The following is a 16,624-nucleotide window of genomic DNA, read 5'->3' on the forward strand; positions in this document are numbered from 1 at the left end:
GATAACTTAGTGGCGTACCAAAAACTGTCTCGAATATTGAAATCGCGGCTCATGTGTTTTTGTTTTAATGAAATGTTGAAATGTTTATGTACGAAAACAAAATTTTACTGCTTTGGATATGTTATTTCAAGATAGTACTTAACTAGTCAGTGCTCGTTTGAATTTTCAGACCTTCTTAAACTTTCTGCAAGTCTATATATATATATAACGTGTTGTTAGAATAAATGATGCCTCAGATATCAAAGTTTGTTTTGAACATTTTTCATATTAGTAGTTGATCACAAATGACTCAGCTCTCTGTATGATTTGATGGTGGGACAAAACCAGAAGCTTCTAAAAATCTATTTAGAATAATGATAAAAGAGACGGTCTTACTTTTAAAATTATAAATTTGCTTTCTGTTATATATATAGTTTTTTTTCAAGATTCAATGTTGATATGATGTTAACCATACTATTTTTCTTTGTCAGTTTTCTTTATAAATGAACATTTGACTGACTTAACTTATATATCTTTGTTCAAGACATCTGTTACAAATTGAAGACAAAGAAGACGATGTTATTCAAGCAACACAAAAGGTAACCAATATGCAGTAATAATGGGTTTTATCTTAAATATTTTATTGCATAGTATTATAGAAAAAAAACATTGCTTCTAGAAGAATACAATATCTTGAAAGGGTAGTAAATGATAATTTCTGTTAGCCTACAACATCACATTATTATGGTATATGAGACTTTTAAAAAAATGATATAATTCGTGATCGTCTTAGTAGCTACAAGGTACGCGATTTTATTTCGAACTTCACTTAATAATATGTAAGTATCATTTAAAAACAATATTCACTTGACGTTTGTATAAAATATTTGTAAAAAATTGATCCTTAGCTTAAATGTTAATAAAAAAAATAAATTGGCATATATATTGATACACCTTCAGGACATTGAAAGATTGCAAGAGTTGTATAACAAAAAACATTCTGAACTTTTGTCCATGAAACAACAGTCTGAAGAAAGGCAAGACCAAGAATTTGAATCTTTAGAACTGGAAATCATGAAGCTTGAAGAAATGCAAAACAAAGCAAGGTAATAATCCTATTAGCTGATTTTTAAGTCGCTAATATTGTTATCGACTTCTTGTACTCGTAATTTCAGTACTTTATATTTGCATATGGTTTGCATAATTATATATTACTACACCACGTTATGCTTTAGATTTGTGCCGTGTTTACCGTCATAGCGTCATAGTTCTAGCTTCACACGAGATAAATCGTACCTTTTAAATATCATATACGTGTGTTCTATTTGTTTTTCTTGTTTGTATGAGAACAGGAAGTTTACATGACATGATTGGTTAGCCTTGAACATTACCCAGTTCTCGATTCAGACACAGGGGCTCGTTACAAGATTATATAGGTCATATACATTAGAAAGGCCCCGATAACTATAAATATTCATTGCTAGTTGTTTAATCTGGTTCCTAATCTGGTGTCCTGGTCAATATCATAAGCGACACAAAGATTGCTAAAATGTACCTCATTTTAAAAATATCATACAGTCACATGTCGATGTGTGTTCTTTGCTTGTATGAGAACTGGAAATTTGCATTAAAAGATTAAATGATCGGTTAGCATTGAATTAATGTAATATCACCCAGTTTCCTACACTTAGAAATCGATGGTAAAGGAAAACTATTGACCAAACTTTACAACAAACGTGATGACTTTTCATTCAAAATTGTCAACTTTCCTTTCATCTGTGGCAACATCCCTTCAGCACCTGCGTATGGAGTGTTCATATCACAACTCTTACGTTATGCCAGAGCTTGCCGAAACTACGCAGACTTTTTGTATCGCGCTAGACTTCTAATAAATAGGCTTCTTGAACAGGGTTATGTTGCTACAAGATTGAAGTCATCACTACAGAAGTTTTATGGTCGTCATCGTGAACTCGTGGATCGTTATGGTGTATCCATCTGCACCATGAAAACTGATTTATTCAACGGGTCATAGTTTTCCTTTCCTCGTTTGTCTACCCCGGACTTGACTTATATCAGCAACTCGGAGAAAACAGAGGACGCTTACCCTACTGGTGCACCTGGTCAATGCTCCCATTTTTAGTGGAGTGCGAGTTGCTCATTTGCTTTTGTTACTTTGTATGATTTTAGTTACTTTATGTTTTTTGTTGTGTATGTCTGTTTTCCTTGTCTGGTCTTTGTCCCTGGATTACATTCTTTTGATTACCGCCATAACCTTGGTTCCCTTCCAATTCAAACACATGAGCTCGTCACAATTGACTATATAGGTCATATACATTATCAGGGTCACGATATCTATATATAGTCATTGTCAGGTATTTTAATCCTGGTAACCTGTTGTTTTGGTTGAAAACATTCGGGTCCTCACGGTTACGAAAGAGTAATCATATCAAAGCATATCAAAAGAACCAAGATTCTAGCGGAAGTCACCCTATTTTCAACCATATCGCATTTTGGATGTTGAAAGTTAGCCAAAATCAGTGGCAGAGAATATTTGACTTTGAAGACTTCAGTCTTTGATTTGTTCAAAAACAGTGTTCACAATATTCCATTTTTTACATAGCTTACACATAGAAAAAATGTGTTCGTTTGAAATCTTTTATTTCTATTATAAAACAAATTATTCATATTTGTATTTTAGAATGTTTTTAAAATAATGGTTCTGCCTGAAAATCAAACAGGGGGCGATTCATAATATTTTAAGATAATCAATGAAACTGTGTAAACACATTTGTTTGGACCTAAAACAACCCTTCCTATGTCTATGTCCTTGGATCAGCTGAAATATTTTTGACTGGTTACAGTGGTATGGTTATAGTTCTGGTGGGAAGTACTTTTTCTGTTGTAGAACATAACCAAAATTTAATTGTTAATATCTCCAGTGAGCAACTTTCTTTTGCACTTTTTAATACAGTTTCTATGAGGCCTACTGAAGGATTTGCAATTCATATACAGAAGATCCCAAAAGTATACATATTGAAATATTTATATTTTGACTGATTACGTTAAGTTTTAATAACTCCAGAGGACTACTTTTATTTGTAGTTAAATTTCTTAATGCAGTTTCTACGGGATCTGCAGAAAGATTTGCAATGAAAAATATTAGGGATTAAGAAATGCATGAATCACCCATAATAAGTCTTTATGGTTTTTAGGCAGAGATGTAGTTAAATCATCTGCCCCTTAGTCCCCCTCAAACCTCTGTAGTCGATAATTATACTACAAATTGTGAAGATGTCATTATAAGCATTCTTATTCATGAATAAAATACGCTTTACTTTTTCAGAATTGAGCAGGAAATACAAAGGCGATTAAAAAATGTTCGTCAAAACAAGTAAGAATAAAAATCAACAGACTTACACATTTCCTAAGCCGTTTCAATGAATTGTATTTATTTTTTAAGTATTGATAGTTATTAATGCATTTTTGATTTTTAATCTGATTAAATTGGAGATTCAATAAGTAAAACATGGACTGTGACATTGACTCAGATTGATTGATTGATTGTTGTGGTTTAACGTCCGAGCAGCAATATTTCAGCTATATTCAGACGATGAACATGAAATGGATGATAAAATGAACATGAAATGATGTTGAAATAAACTAGAGGCTCAATAGAGCCTAAATCGCTCACCTGGTTAAACATTTGCTTATTTGAAAAACTTGAGGAATGAGACAGGCTAAGTTAAAAGCAACTAAATTGTCAAATGCAAGAAATGTTTTTCATAGCTTTTTCATGATCTGAACCAGAATTTTGCTAAAGGCAACAATTTTAGAATTTTTCTTCAAAAACCTGTCTTATGACCCCTAAGTTCCATTTTTAGTACAAGCAGTCATATCTGTTCACGGATTAAAAATCACAACAGTCATTTTGAGCACAATACACTAAAGAACTATTATGCTTATTTTCGTTCATGATTTTAGAGAAGATGATCTTCGAATTGTACATGTGAACCCTGTTTCAGGGGTCGTAACTTCTACATTAGTCAATGAATGGTTTTGAAAATTTAGGCATAGGTCCTTCTCATGATGCTGAACAATATTACCCTATGCCAGAAATTTGCTAAAGGCAACGGTTTTTGACTTATTTGCAAAAAAAACTGCCATCGGACCCCAATGTTCTGTTTTTAGTAACGGCGGCCATGTTTTTTCATGAATCAACAATCCTAATAGTCATTTTGTGTGGGATATCCTAAGGAACATAAATGCCAACTTTCATTGAATTCTGTGCAATAGATTTTGAGAAGAAGATTTTCAGTTGCAAATGCGAAAAATGCAAAAAAAAACTGTTTCAGGTGCCGTAATTCCTACATCAGTTGACCAATTGTTTAGAAACTTTTTGCATAGGTCCATCTCATGATGCTAAACAATATTACACCCGCCAGAAATTTGCTAAAGGCAACGGTTTTTGAGTTATTTGCAAAAAACTGCCATCTGACCCCTATGTTCTATTTTTAGTAACAGCGGCCATGGTTTTTCATGGATCAAAAATCCCAACAGTCATTTTGTGCAGAACATCCTAAGGAACAATCATGCAAAGTTTAAAACCTGTCAGTCTAGTAGTTCAGAAGAGAAGATTTTTTAAAATTTGTCCACGACGACGACGACGACGGACGCAAAGTGATGGCATAAGCTCACTTGGCCTTCGGCCAGGTGAGCTAAAAAGGGATGGGACACAAGGGCAACAGGCCGACAAATTTAGATTGCCACTAGAAAAAGGGAGGGATGGGTAGGGTGGGGCAATTTAGCCTCCTGTGGCGGAGCGCAAAGGTTTCTACTCCTATCGAATACCACAGCAGGGTTCTTTAACGTGCGAGGAACGTGGCATCTTTCCCAACACGGTGCACCACTATGGTTTGCGGTCAGGTTTTCCGTATTATAGCCTGACAACCCCAGCATGTAACACGCCAGGGGTACCCCATTCCACCACCTGGGGCACACATCCCAGTTGCTCTGTGGGCAGAGTGCCTAGCCCCCGGCTAGGTTTCTGAGAACTATTTAGTCGCCTTTTACGACAAGCTTAGCGCTGCTGCAGGCCTATTCTTTGGACACCCGAACCCGCACGGGGCCATTGACTCAGATAAATGGTAGGGGTAACCATATTCTTCTAAATTACTTAATGAAAGTTCATGAAATTTTAAGAGAACATTAATCAGGTTGTTCAAATTTGCGCATGCTATTTTCGATTTTGTTATTTTCCTGTAGCGTAACACGGTCTTTGTTATTAAGACGTATAGATGATCTATCTCCTATCCCATAGATGTTATTGGTTCAATTTTGTATCTACCTAAACCACCTGATGTTTGATGAAACTATTAGCTAAAATGTTTAGATGTGCACTTTAACTTTTAATTTTTCATATGTTTAAAGTTGCGTCTGCGCCTTTTTGGTCACTATTATCTCTACAACTACTGAGTACAGCCACTTGATATATTGGCACAAGCTTCAAATAGGTATGCCATATCGTGGGATCTGATTTTAGACTGATTTTTTGTAACATCAAGTTTCTGTTTGAAGACCTAATTTATGTTTTGACAAAAAAAAACCAAAAAAAACCCAAAAAAACAAAACAAAATTACAATATTCGTAACAGACTTCTCTGACACTACTTTTCACATCCATTTGATATCTTGATACAAGCTTTATATATGTATGGTTTATCGTGGGGTTCTATTTCGGACTCCTGCTGGACGACCTTGTTTATAATTCGCCCATATGGTACTGGGGAGAGGAGAGAAGATAGTTTCCCTATTTAAATACTATTTTTTGTATAATTACCCTTCAAGATTTTGTTTAAAATGAATTCAACGTTTTTCTACTAAGCCTTATTACGAATTTGCCAGGACCTATTTTGTGTAGTCACGTTTTTGTTTATCTTATGTTGAAATGAATTTTGGTTTTATGTTAAAACTTTAGAATCAAATGGAATTTTGATTATTAAGTGTACATGACATAGGGAGTATATTTTTATGCACAGTGTTCATAGTAATTTTTTTTCTCCTAGAAGTGATGTCAAATTTCTTTTCCCATTGGAATTTAGGTTGAATAGAAGGAGCAATTACGAAAGTTTTGCCAGTCTCGAAGCAGTTGATGATGATGTAAGATAATAAATATACATTTATTAGTAACTCATAAGAAATCATAATCAATCGAAGTCGTGCTCCTAGCATTATCTATTAATCTTTTTATTTCTTGGAAGTTTAACTACAGTATCTATGTCATTCACGTAAAATGTCATAAAAAGTCGATAACAATTTAATCTTGTACGCATTGAAAAATTTTCTAATTATCTATATACAATTGTACAGTTTAATTTTCACTGAAAAAGACATACTTATAACTAGCAATAGTAACGTACACCGTCTTTTGTGGATTTATATTTTTTAGGATGACGTATCGGTTACCAGTTATTCATTGTTTAATGCTTCCAGAATTGGTGTAAATGTAACAGCATTTTCTCTGAAAAACTCTGGTTCAGATAGTTTCTATGAGTTTGAAATACAGGTATTTCAGAACGGTAGTTTTTTTTCCCACTTGTCGACCTGCATTAAACAATATGGGTTACAGAGGACAAATTTAACAAATGTCGATGACTCGGTGATTATTTTAATTTGAATTTCTTGTATTACCATGCCTTTCGGGTAAAGTTAGGATGATGGCCAGTATGATATGAATTACGAATCCTTTTTCCTTTTGTTAAATATCATCCTTCACTTCACTAAATCCCGTTTTCTCGTGGCATATTTGGTGCTTTTGTCTGTTTATTTGCAGATGCTAATAGGGAAAGATAATTGGAAGATTTACAGGCGGTACAGAAGATTCCGGGAGATGCATAAGGAACTACGACGAAAAATTCCAGAGGCAAGTCTTGTCTGTGTAATGTAGGCGAGGTTACTTATTTCTAACTGTGTCTTTTTACCGAATGGAATATGGCTTTAATTTATCGTTAAAATATCAATAGTATATTAAATCAGATTATAATGTATTTTAATAAAAGCATACAGTTATCAACTATTTATAATTTTTTACCCAATTGAAGTCGTGCACTTTATTGTGAAATTCGGGTTTAATGATTACATGTAACAGTAATGGATCTCAAAAACATGTCAAAATCCCAATCAGTACCATGAAGAATGTTGTAGTATCCAACAATCCTAAAACTATACTTTGTAATTGACAATGAAACATAAAGCATGTTTTATATCTGAAAATTGTACGAAATATCAAGTTCTATTTTAGATGCGCAAGTTAAACTTTCCACCGAAGAAGATCTTCACAAAGTCTGAAAAGGTTCTTGAACAAAGACGTCAACAGCTCGAGGTTAGACTTTAATAATGCAATGATGTATATATTACCGAATTTCCTTCGGCAAATTGTCTTGGTAATTGGCGCTTTGGTAAAACGATCCTTGTAATTTTTTTGTCTCCAGTTTTTGTATTTCTAATTTTCTTGACGATATATCATTGATTTTTTGTTTATTTTTAACCTCTAAAATACCTGAAAGATTTTTAGTCGCAATTAGAGTATTATATATCTTATGAATTATATGTCATAAGTTATCTGATTGTGCACCTCCAAATTTGTACATCTTCAGTTCTCTTCGTCGGAACATCATAACACGCACATTTTCATGTCAGTTTAATACTGCTAAATTAATCTACTTAACATCTAATGAAAAGAGATTTTAATTCACATTTTTACAATCTGTATTGTATTTTAGGTATATCTCTTCACAATCCATTATAGACACATCATATTTGATAAATAAATTATGATTGATTGAATGTGGTTTACTTTCTATGGCAGATAATCTTTGCCTTTCAGGACGAGCGCACAGACCATGTTCCCTGTTAATGTTTTCAGAAACAGAGCTTTGGCGTTTTTTATGTTCTAAAGGGGTAACTAAAGGGATAAGCTTTAAAGTTTATTTGTTTCGTGTAACTTGTTTAGCTTGATGTCTTTCTTGTGGTTTCCGTTTTTCTTTTATCGTTTATCAAGACAAAGCCTCGAAAAGCGACCTCAACACACTCAGTTAATAGAACGAAGTATAACTTTCGAGTCAGAGACACCAACATTGGAAAGCGAACAATTTATCGAAACATTGCTAATCAACAAACTTCAAATATTTATAGACTGAATAGGTGCTAGAAAAGAGCGGTGGAAATCATTAGGCAGGAAAGTACCACCTTCAATTGATACATCCTGTGCAAAATACCATGAATTTTGATATTCAAAGTCTTTTCTTCCTCAAACAGAAAAATTGGGAATATATGAGTGACAATTGGAAGAGCCCTTCTGAAAGGACTTATAAAATTTCTGCCGAAAATTCTCATGTAATCGTAAATTAACATTTGATTTGATTCACATTGCTGAGAAAATAACATATTATTAATGTAGTCAATGTCAAAGCTCGAATTAAGCCGATGTAATTTAAAGAACTGGTTTGAATCACGATTGATTTCTGTTGGTGTCTTGTGTTGACGAGTATTTCTGTGTACGGTGTATAACAAATATATTTATCGCTAAAACAATCTTGTCCACAAAAGCTATTACTTATAATTATCAGGTTTACCTACAGAATGTGTTGGAGATTTTCATCAAGACTCCTTGGTGCCCACTTCATCCGTGTCAAAACAAGGATCTTAACATGAAGTTGTTGTGCGACTTCGAACCATTTTTCAAAAGAGGCTTGTTCGAGGGATCGACAAACATAAAATAAGGACGCAATATGTGAAATGTCAATATTAAAAAACATTGTATGTTGTTTCCATATATGAATATATAAGAAAAACAGTGCGTGGTTGTGACAATCTATGATTTAGAAAAGGGGCACCACCTTTAAAAGGCTTTATATTAAACTTGGATTAAGTGTGTGTAAGTGAGCATACAAAACAAAAAAAACTAATTCTCATATTCTGAATTCTTATTATATGTGTGGATGCTTGCGTCTTCATTATGTTACATTTATGTCGTTTTTTTATTTAGTCGGTTCAGTAAAGTTTGAAACTAACTATAAGGACTAATAACAGCCTAAGATTTATTGCTAGTTGTAGTCAGTGACGAAAATTAAACTGCACCCGTCGTTGTTTATTTTTTGTATAGTATATGATCGTTTAGTTAGTTGTCTCACGGAACTTTCAACAAGAAATCTTTACTATCAAAGTACATGTAAATGACATTTACCGAAAAATCATTGTACACATGTACATAAATTTAACTTTTCATCGCATAAGTGAAAACCGCGCTAACAGATCAACAAAAACTATTGCGTCTCACTATACTTTAACTTCTTATTAAATGTGTAAGATCAATGAAACCAATGTCTAAAACTTCTTGCTAGATTAATGAAATAAATAACTAAGTTATCATGAAATAAATGTAACCAAAACTTCTCGCTAGAGCAACCTCATTAATTTTTGCAGTTTTACTTCGTATAGTATCAAAGTGGACAAACGTCCTGACAGTAAAACTGTAAAAATCAATGACAGATCTGGGGGAAATCGGGTAAGAAGGGGGCAAAGTAACTCATGAAACCATGTATCTGTGGATTTATCTATAAAACCAGTTATTGCAACTTCTGACTAGATCAATGTAACCGATAACTGTAACTTATTACGATATCAATGTAGCCAATAACTAACTTATCACTAGATCAATGTAACCAGTAACTGTAACTTCTTACTAGATCAATGTAACCAATAACTAACTTCTCACAATATCAATGTAGACCAATAGTTGTAATGTATCACTATATGAACTGTAACTTCTTACGAGATCAATGTAACCAGTAACTGTCACTACTCACATGATCAATGTAATCAATAACTGTCACTTCTCGCTTGATCAATGTTACGAAGAGCTGTAACTTCTCACTTGATCAATGCACAAAAAGCTATGAATTCTCACTGGATCAGGGTAACCATAACATAAGCATCTCGCTAGATCATTGTAACCAAAACTGTATTTTTATTACTAAATCGATGTTACCAATATCTGTAATTTCTCACTAGATCAATTTAACCAGTAATTGCACCTTCTCACTAGATCAATGTTACCAATAACCGTAACTTCTCACGAGATCAATGTAACCAAAACTGTAACTTCAAAACTGCAACTTTGTAATCCATACAAACAACGTTTCATAGCTGGATCTGCAAAATGTACCACCAAACCTCTTTCAAAACTTTAAACTTCTATACTCACAACTGTCAAAGAGGGTCTAGTCCTACCACAACACTTGTTACTCCCGTAGTGGTATTAATTCAGACTATAATCTGAATATAATAGCATTAAAACCTATGATTTTTCAACACTGTATACTTCTATTCCCCATACTCAGTAAAAATCCCGACTTAAAAACATTATACATCGTTGTTTTTTTCAAAAAAGATGGTACACCTAGATACAAATATATAGTTCTTGGTAGAGATTCCTCATACTTTGTAAGAAATAATTCCAAATCATCTTCCAAATATACAGAGAAAGATGTTTACAAAATGCTGGAATTTTTAATCGACAACATATTTGTCCAGTGTGGTGGACGTGTTTTTCAACGAACGGTTGGCATACCAATGGGAACAAATTGTGCTCCTTCACTAGCTGACCTATTCCTTCACTGTTATGAGGCTGATTTAATAGCTGATCTGATCAGAAAGAAAGAATATTGTTTGGCTAGATCCTTCAATCTCAGTTTCCGCTATATAGATGACGTGTCATCTTTAAACAATCGTAATTTCGGGGATTTGATACATCGCATCTACCCAAAAGAACTTGAGATAAAAGATAATACAGACAATGTGAAGTCAGCCTCATATCTTGACCTACACTTAGAAATCGATGAAAAAGGAAAACTATTGACCAAACTTTACGACAAACGTGATGACTTTTCATTCAGAATTGTCAACTTTCCTTTCATCTGTGGCAACATCCCTTCGGCTCCTGCATATGGAGTGTTCATATCACAACTCATACGTTATGCCAGAGCTTGCCGAAACTACGCACTTTTTGTATCGCGCTAGAACTCTAACAAATAGGCTTCTGGAACGGGGTTATGTTGCTACAAGATTGAAGTCATCACTACAGAAGTTTTATGATCGTCATCATGAACTCGTGAATCGTTATGGTGTATCCATCAGCCCCATGAAAACTGATTTATTCAACGGGTCATAGTTTTCCTTTCCTCGTTTGTCTACTATGATAATTGAGCCATGTATGTCGTGATACAGGAATCAAAGTAAAACAACAAGACGTTTTTGTTTTCATTGATATAGCTCTACCAGACTGAAAGGAAAGAAAATAACTTTACAAGAATATGAATGTAAATAAGATAATAAAAAGAGATACTCAGTACTTGATTCTCTAGACTGTTTCACTTCCATAGCTGTGCACGGCATCTTTTTGGAAATTATTTGTAAAGATCTCGGCTGTCGACATATAAAAAGTATTGTACAATGTACATTACTAGAAGAGTTCTTCTCTCCATAACAAGCAGATGAACAGAAAAAGGACATGCAAACAGAAAAAACACACACACACAAACAATTGTTATCACAGAAATATCTCGGCTGTCGCACATCGTTGCTGATCTTCAATATTCTATAGAGTCTGCGGGGCATATGTATAGAACATATATGGAGTTGTGATGTAGTGATGTAACTATAGACTAAATACCGTTAACAATAGACCGTGTATACATGAAACAGATATGAAACTGTGATGTAGTTAAATACGAATTATGAAAGTCACCGTGTCTAACCCCTAACGCAGGATTTACGGTTTCAACGCCGGATTCGTGTATTTCCTAACGACGGTTTTGGTTAATTTACGGTCATTTCCTGAGAAAAAAGTTGGTAACCGAAGTAAATTACTTTGATATGAATGACCGTTTAGTTAATCTATATAGCAATACGACCATTCGGTGCTAAAATGATTAATCTTTAATCGGTTGCTGAAATATAACGTTTTCTCAAGCATTCGTGAAAAGCAAATGTAAACAAAGCGAAATCTGCCTTTATGTTTTTGCTAAAGGTGTCAGGAACCGAAAATGCATATCAGGCACTCCTTTTGTCATAATTTAGTCTGCAGAATTCTCATTTTTTTTCATAAATGTTCTCATATTTGCAAAATTACGCCGGGTTTGTCCGTTTTACTTTCTAGTAAAGACGGTTGCAACGGTATCATTTAAGGTAAATTCGAACTATTCTCTCTTTTTAAAAATTGCCCATATATGATGTGCATTTTATTCAATGAAGACTTACAAGCAATTCCTTCACAAGAACAATTGTTATAAATGAGGTTTCGTGATCTTTCGTGACTTTATTTTGAAATAAAATATTCTGCTGTGGTTAAATGTTCCGTATGCCTAATATAATACATATAGAACTGTTCCAAAATGTCTTATATCTGTTAAAAAAGAAACTAATTAACATTCAAGCTCTCCATGGTGATGCTAATGTATCTGCATACCAATTATGAGTGACATAGAACAAATCGTTCACATTAAAATTAACCTTATCAGAATACAACAAAAATCTTTACTCGGACGCCGACGCCTTGGAAAAACAATACCTTAGTCTTGGCCTCCGAGACTTTCATTTCAGGCAACACAAAAATAAGATTGAATGTGAAACTATGACTCGTCTATGAATTAGGTGTATAAAAAGGGTCGTGGCTATTTTGGACACCGCAGCAAAAGGCAATCAATTTCAAACGACCTTTACAATGTGCAGTGTAAAGATGATATTGTTAAAATACTTGCGTCAACATCGTGTGTGTCCAAAAAATTAACGAAATAAAAACTCTTTTGGTCCGTGCCGTTCCGCAAAGTACCAATAGCTACGTAATTTTACTTACTTGGAAATAATTCCGAAAAATTAACAAAGACAACAATATCAAGGAACAGAAGATCACGTTGCGCTAAGAACAGAGGCGTCTTGCACAATATGCTCGCCAGAATAATCATTAAGTCATCGCCGAGTGATAAACTGTTTCATGTAAATAGGAAATTGGACCATTCCCTATTCTTGAATGATGGACAAATTAGTTTTAATAAAGAAACAAAAATCTGAAAAGTATCAATGTGTAGACATAATACAATCCCTCAGAAATAAATATGACGGCACACACTCAATGAAAACATGTATGGAACAATTCTGATGGAGAGAAAGAATTCATGATAAAAACGTTAAAATTCTTCTTTTACAGGAATCTTTCATCTAATATAGCAATTCTTCTTCCAAAATTGACAACACATTATCCACCAGCGACATCATAGAGGACAAAGCTGTCAACAGGATGCAAAACAAATCATCCAAACGCCGCTGTTTATGATATCATATCAAAATGGCTTGTTATTTATGTGAAGAGAAACAAAACAGCATGTGGGATAAAATCAATAAAGAACGTTATCTAACAATACAGCATGTACACTATAGTAGCTTACGGAATCGATAGAAATCCCTATTCTGATCTTTATTTGGTAATATGGAATCTTGTGGTATACTTCTTTACACTCATACTCAACTAAATGTCTGGAAACTTAATGTAAACTTTTTTTTCTTAGTGGTAATATTCCAACATCTCCAGTCTATGGAATATATCACACAAAGTTGACCCGTTACTATAACAACATCGTTCGGGAATTAACACCACCAAATTCCCGAAAGTTCGTATTTTAGAAAAAAAAATACCATCCTACCATCCTATGAACAGTCCCGTTCTAAGTAAAAACTATCGTAGGGAAATAGAGGAGTACTGGATACGCAGACTAGGTACTGCAATACCTTACGGATGCAATGACAACATCAAAAGTATAGGAAACCTTTCAAGCCAATATAACAATAGCATAAATGGGATCAATTTATTTGACAAAAATCCAAGACGGGAAAGGAGTCATGGCCATCGCCACTATACGTCACCTAAGTTACATGATGTCTCCATAGATGGTCTCCTTCCTTTCATACAAAAACCTCTTGGACTTCATCACATTAGAACCAAACTTTATTCTATACCTCTCACTCTACTACACTCCTTTACGAAACAAGTCTTGACACTCCTGTTTCTGACCCCACCTCATCATTATATAGACTTGTTGCCATCATTTTGGATATTGGTTTCCACAGACTCTTTAAACCAGTTAGTGTGAAAAGTCAAGATGAAGAAAAACGATCATTTCTTCCACTACCGTTTGTCAACAAAGGTATAGATGCAATTAATTTGGCTAACATCCTCCATCACAAAAACGTTACAAACAAAATTCCCCCACAATTCAAAGACAAATCCATACCAATTATTTCATATTCCTATACTTCACCCATCGCATCCAAAATTTTCAATTATAAAAGGCTATTGCAGAACCTCGAGATTGAGGACTTCAATGCTAAATCACCTGACTGTTCTTGCAAAAGCTCTCCATTCAAATATGGTCCTTCTGGTCACGTCGTTACGGGAGATTTCACCATTATCGAAAACGAATCTCTGCGTAATATCCTTTTTGATGGTCCAAAGTACCGTGAACCACGCTCCATAAATTGGAATTATAACTTTAAAGTTCTTATGGATGCCGTCGAGGACTATGCAAGAAAATGGATAAAACGAAAACAAGAAGACATTGATTCTCTGTCAGAGTAGTTGAAGGCCGTGAGGTCATTAATTTTGAAACGAATGAAAGTTTTAAGTAAGTCAATGAGTGCCAAGGCTACATCAGTTTTCAAAGACCCCGATGTAGCAAAAACATTGTCTACTATACATGACAAATATGTTGTCGTACCAGCAGACAAAGCCCAAAACAACATTGTTTTCGTCTGCAAAACGTTTTATATCCAATGTTTATTATCAGAGGTAGACGTAGAAAATAATAGCAGTGATAAGACCTGTACTACTACCACTCTCTCCAAAGAAGAGATCGTGGAAAACCATAAATCTGTGCTACCCTATTTTGGTCTCTCTACCAAGGACGATGATTGTGATTTACCGTCTATGTACTGGTTTCCTAATCTTCACAAGAATCCATACAAACAACGTTCATCGCTCGATCTGCAAAATGTACCACCAAACCTCTTTTAACTTCTATACTCACAACTGTCAAAGAGGGTCTGCAGTCCTACCACAACACTTGTTACTCGTAGTGGTATTAATTCAATGTGGATCCTGAAAAATTCGAAAGATCTTTTGGAGACAATCAGTTCAAGACTATTATCTGAATATGTTAGTATTAAAAACTATGATTTTTCAACACTGTATACTTCTATTCCCCATACTCAGTTAAAATCCCGACTTAAAAACATTATACATCGTTGTTTTTCCAAAAAAAGATGGTATACCTAGATACAAATATATAGTTCTTGGTAGAGATTCCTCATACTTTGTAAGAAATAATTCCAAATCATCTTCCAAATATACAGAGGAAGATGTTTACAAAATGCTGGAATTTTTAATCGACAACATATTTGTCCAGTGTGGTGGACGTGTTTTTCAACAAACGGTCGGCATTCCAATGGGAACAAATTGTGCTCCTTTACTTACTGACCTATTCCTTCACTCTTATGAGGCTGACTTTATAGCTGATCTGATCAGAAAGAAAGAATATTGTTTGGCTAGATCCTTCAATCTCAGTTTCCGCAATATAGATGACGTATTATCTTTAAGCAATCCTAATTACATTCTTTTGATTACTGCTATAACCTTGGTTCCCTTGATTACTTCTCCAGCCTATAGAGTATACATTGCACAGTTGACCCGTTACTATACCAACATCTCCAGTCTATGGAGTATATTATACAAAGTTAACCTGTTTCTACACCAACATCTCCAGCCTATGGAGTACACATTTCACAGTTGATCCATTACTATACCAACATATCCAGCCTATGGAATATACATTACACAGTTGATCCATTACTACACCAACATATCCAGCCTATATACATTACAAGGTTGGTCCATTACTTAGTAAACATCTCCAGCCTATGGAGTATACATCACACAGTTGACCCGTTACCATACCGACATCTCCAGCCTACTATGGAGTAAACACTACAGAGTTGACCGGTTACTAAATCATCTCCAACCTACTATGGTGTATACATTCCATAGTTGATCCATTACTACATCAACATCTCCAGTCTATGGAGTATACATTACACAGTTGATCCCTTTCTATACTGACATCTCCAGCCTATGGAGTAAACACTACACAGTTGATTCGTTACTAAATCTCCAGCCTACTATGGAGTATACATTAAACAGTAACTGTTGATCCGTTACTACACCAACATATCCATGCAGCCTATGGAGTATGCACTACACAGTTGACCCGTTACCATAAAAACATCTCCAGCCTAGTATGAAGTATACACTACACAGTTGATCCGTTAATACATCAACATCTCCAGACTACTATGGAGTATACATTACACACATTACTATCGTTCCGTAAGTAGAGCGAGAGTGTGGTCAAAATAAGCTTTTTAGATAGAGATATGTTCAGCCTTTAAATACTAATGAAGTTGAATGGTCGTCTCATAATATGAAATTCTATCTCATAGATGAATCGATATCTTCAGTTACCAGATTGAAGACCCACCACTGA

General features: G+C 34.5%; 1 protein-coding gene across 4 annotated transcripts in view; it reads left to right on the forward strand.

Annotated features, from left to right (window-relative positions):
- The window catches only part of LOC148623616 (kinesin-like protein KIF16B), a 35,313-nt gene extending 26,187 nt beyond the window's left edge, over window positions 1-9,126 (forward strand). Inside the window, exons 27-34 of one of the 4 annotated variants that reach the window (XM_088565554.1) lie at window positions 524-578; window positions 940-1,085; window positions 3,323-3,370; window positions 6,041-6,134; window positions 6,424-6,540; window positions 6,808-6,897; window positions 7,276-7,356; window positions 8,603-9,126. In XM_088565554.1, the coding sequence (XP_088421680.1) occupies window positions 524-578; window positions 940-1,085; window positions 3,323-3,370; window positions 6,041-6,134; window positions 6,424-6,540; window positions 6,808-6,897; window positions 7,276-7,356; window positions 8,603-8,755 (784 nt within the window). In that variant the 3' untranslated portion in view covers window positions 8,756-9,126. Of the gene's footprint in view, window positions 1-523; window positions 579-939; window positions 1,086-3,322; window positions 3,371-5,406; window positions 5,490-6,040; window positions 6,135-6,423; window positions 6,541-6,807; window positions 6,898-7,275; window positions 7,357-7,860; window positions 8,539-8,602 lie in introns of those variants that run through there. The other 3 variants (XM_088565556.1, XM_088565557.1, XR_015919463.1) reach the window with 3 other exon arrangements.
- The last annotated feature ends 7,498 nt before the right edge of the window (window positions 9,127-16,624 follow it).

Source organism: Perna viridis, chromosome 2 (assembly GCF_037379345.1).
Source record: "Perna viridis isolate PV_CMFRI_1.1 ecotype Kerala chromosome 2, ASM3737934v1, whole genome shotgun sequence".
Lineage (NCBI taxonomy): Eukaryota > Metazoa > Mollusca > Bivalvia > Mytilida > Mytilidae > Perna > Perna viridis.